The sequence below is a fragment of the Rhincodon typus genome, unplaced genomic scaffold (genome assembly GCF_021869965.1).
Source record: "Rhincodon typus isolate 14 unplaced genomic scaffold, sRhiTyp1.1 hic_rhity00003699, whole genome shotgun sequence".
Taxonomy (NCBI): Eukaryota; Metazoa; Chordata; class Chondrichthyes; order Orectolobiformes; family Rhincodontidae; genus Rhincodon; species Rhincodon typus.
The window spans coordinates 12,239-15,659 of NW_025969337.1; the positions used below are offsets into that span (position 1 = coordinate 12,239).

Consider the following 3,421-nt stretch of genomic DNA (forward strand, 5'->3'; position numbering starts at 1 on the left):
ACTCTGTAACTCCCACTCCCTCGCTGTCACTCCCACTCCCTTGCTGTCACTCCCACTCCCTTGCTGTCACTCTTACATCCTGTTGTGGCCTTGTAGATCCCCACGTTATGTTTATTTGAAATTCTGATTTTGTTTTTTATATTGAGACTGCTCAACATTTGTAGCCACTGTAGGTAATATGGTGCTCAATAAATTGCTGTTCTGGGGATCGCTGAAGCCTGACTCCAGGTTAAAACTCCATAACAGTTTATGAAGGAGGCCTCACTATTACAATTCAGCGGCTGACGTGACATGTCACATTGTGTATATTCCTGTTGCTCTGCCTGTGTGAAGTTTGGTACATTAGACAGACGCTGATTAAACATGGATTTCTCTCAGAGCAGTAGGCTATAAACAGATTCTGAAACTTGCATCTCAAGCAAACAAAACTTGCATATGCTTTCTTACAGAGTTCTCCATATCCTGCTTCTGAAATTTCTACACTGTAGGAATGTCTGAATTTATCACATTTGTCTCTCTCCTGTAGAGACACATTTCCAGAGTCAAACTGAATCTTTCCCTGTTCCTGCGTGCTGTTTATTATTGTACCATTTAGTTTATATTGTCCCTCCTCAGTCTGACATTCAAAATGCTTCGGTTCACATCTCGCTGTGTTTTGTCTGTAGAACGCTGAGAGATGTGTTTTAATCTGCAAAGCCAGGACAAATGTTTCAGAAGGTGTCAGTCAGTGACACATTGTAGGTTTGTTCATGGTAGCCATTAGATGTTAGCACAGGACTAATATTGACTTTATAATTGAGAGAGGCACCGCATTCAAAGTATTATTCTCTGCCATCTCAGACAACTCCAGCAGAATGCTGCCACAAAACGCATCCTCCCCTCAAGCCCTCATCTGCATTTCACAGAGATCATTCCCTACGGGACACCCAAGTCCATTCCACAACCACCAACACCACCTCCCCTTCCCACGGCACTTTCCCATGTAACCGCAAAAAGTGCAACACCTGGCCCTTCACCTTCTCCCTGATCACCATCCAAGGGCCTAAACAGTCTTTTTAGGTGAAGTAGCATTGCTCATGTCCCTCCTCCAATCTTGTGTATTGTATTCGCTGCACCCTACTCTACATTGGAGAAACCAAACGCAGACTGGGTGACCTCTTCGTGGAACATCCCCGATCTGTGCGCAAGCATGACCTCAACCTTCCTGTAGCTGGCCATTTTAGCACTGCGTGCTGCTCACATGCCCATGTGTCTGTTCTCAGCATGCTCCAGTGAATCACAGAGCAAACTGGAGAAACAGCATCTCATCTTCAGACCAGGCTCTTTACAGCCTTCTGGAATTAATATTGAGTTCAACACCTTTAAATTGTGAACCATTTCTTCCTTTTCTATTAGCTTGTTGTCATGTTCTCCCCTTCCCCATCTCACTGTCCGTTCAAGTCTGGCAACTAGACATGCCATTGTTCTGCCATTCTCACATTCGTATCACTTAATCTGAACTATCAACATCTTTTCTCCATCAGCACCCTGCACCCACTACACCCAAACTATAGCATCAATGCTGTCCCTTCCTCACTTCACTTCAGCTCTGATGAAGAGTAACCTAGACTCGAAATGTCAGCTCGTTCTCTCTTCATGGATGCTGTCTGACCCGCTGTGATCTCCAGTATTTGTTGTTTTCAGTACAGATTCCAGCATCTGCAGTAATTGTTTTGTACAAACAAAAAGCAGTCTGCTCTGCTGCTTGGCAGTTTTTAATGGATATTTTTATTATTTACAAATTGAAGTTATAGATACACTTAGTGGAACGGTACCTTTTCTCACTGGCCCCTGAGTTGAGAGAAACATTGAAATGTGTCCCTGTAACCCCCTGTGGGATAAGGTTGGACAAACCAGCACTACCCTCAGTCTGTTATCGTAGCGACAGGCTGTTTCATTGCTGAAACATTGAACTGAAATGAGAAAATCCTGGATGGATTGATTAATGAGTGAATTTGATTGATTGATGAATTTAGGTAAAGGGATATTTCAACACATTCTTTAGCTGCTGTCTGAACTTAGTCTGGGTCACGGCATAAATCGCGGTGTTTGTGCAGCAACTGAGGAGCTGCAGCATGAAGCCCAATTCCTGCACAAACCAATCTAGATACACAGAGTCATACCCAATCACCAACATCCGGGCCCATATAGAATACACCATTAACGTTGACCATAACAGGATGAAATTGGCCGAGATCACAAACAGTAAAATGATGGATTTTTTTCTATTTCTCATTTCTTTGTCACACTGACCGTCCCCTTTGGTGTGAATCTGGAGTCTCCTGCGGGTTCTGCTTTTCACTAAAATTTGTCTGACGGTGAAAACATTGAGCAGCAGAATCAGGAGAAATGGGAGAGTTGGGGTTAGAATGTGGTGGAGGAACTCGATTACTACCCAGACAGGAGATACTGCAACATCGGCTGTTCCCGCACAAAACCAGGGGAAGTTCAGAAACCAGTAGTGACCTGTAAGCATAAAATACCAGAAAATGTTCTTTAAACAGCTCAGCACAGTCACTGTTCCCAGAACTACAACCGCCGCTTTCTCACTGCAATATTTACTTCTCAGCTTCTGGCAACAAATGGCTACAAATCGATCAAAGGTGAAAGTGACGGTGAACCAGACAGAACAGTCAGTGGCTGCATAAAGCAAGATGGCGTGGATATTGCACATGGGGATCGACTCCAGGAAATAAAACTGTTCCCGATAAACAATGGGAATGTGTCTCAATATCAGGTCGAGGATAATGACCAGTAGATCCGCCACTGCCATGGCCACCAGGTAACATCTGACACATGGAGACAATCCACAATCTTTATAAAGCAGGACATAGATCGTCACTACGTTAACTGTGAGGAAGGAAAACAAATAAATTATACATCAGCCTGGAGGCAAAGTTACCAGTGTGATTGAGGACCCAGCGACATTTTCAAATGTATCACTGATTTATCGAAAAAAATGAAGTTGAAATAACAAATAGTAATGTCTCTTTTTTTTTTACACAAAAGTAACATAAAACACGAGAAACTCTCCCTTCCTAAAGACACAAACGCACATCCATCAGAACAGATGGTTTGTAGAACATTCTCACACACTCGAGAGCAGCCACAGGTCACTTATTTACAGTTCCTAATACGGAGGGTGAAGATGTTGCCGTCCTGAAAGATTCTCTCCAAGTTCCTTGTGGGCAAATGGAGTTTGCAAATTTCTGTCTTTTAGTCTAAATTGTGGTCAATTTTTGGTTGTGAAGAAACATGAACACAGGGAAAATGTATTCACCTCTTTAACTGCCTGAGGGGATTTTGAAACAGTGTCTCCTTCTCCCTGGAACGGGATCTTTTCCCTCGGGATCTAATCTTTTGTTCAATTAACTGACATCCA

General features: G+C 43.1%; 1 protein-coding gene across 1 annotated transcript; it reads right to left on the reverse strand.

The window, feature by feature from the left end:
- Window positions 1-2,011: 2,011 nt before the first annotated feature.
- On the reverse strand, window positions 2,012-2,812 carry LOC125481818 (neuropeptides capa receptor-like). The gene has a single exon (XM_048593735.1). The coding sequence runs from the start codon at window positions 2,810-2,812 to the stop codon at window positions 2,012-2,014; it is 801 nt and encodes a 266-aa protein (XP_048449692.1).
- Window positions 2,813-3,421: the final 609 nt, after the last annotated feature.

Bases quoted from the DNA above. Each gene is read 5' to 3' on its own strand.
- LOC125481818 (XM_048593735.1), bottom strand. From the start codon at position 2,812: ATGGCAGTGGCGGATCTACTGGTCATTATCCTCGACCTGATATTGAGA.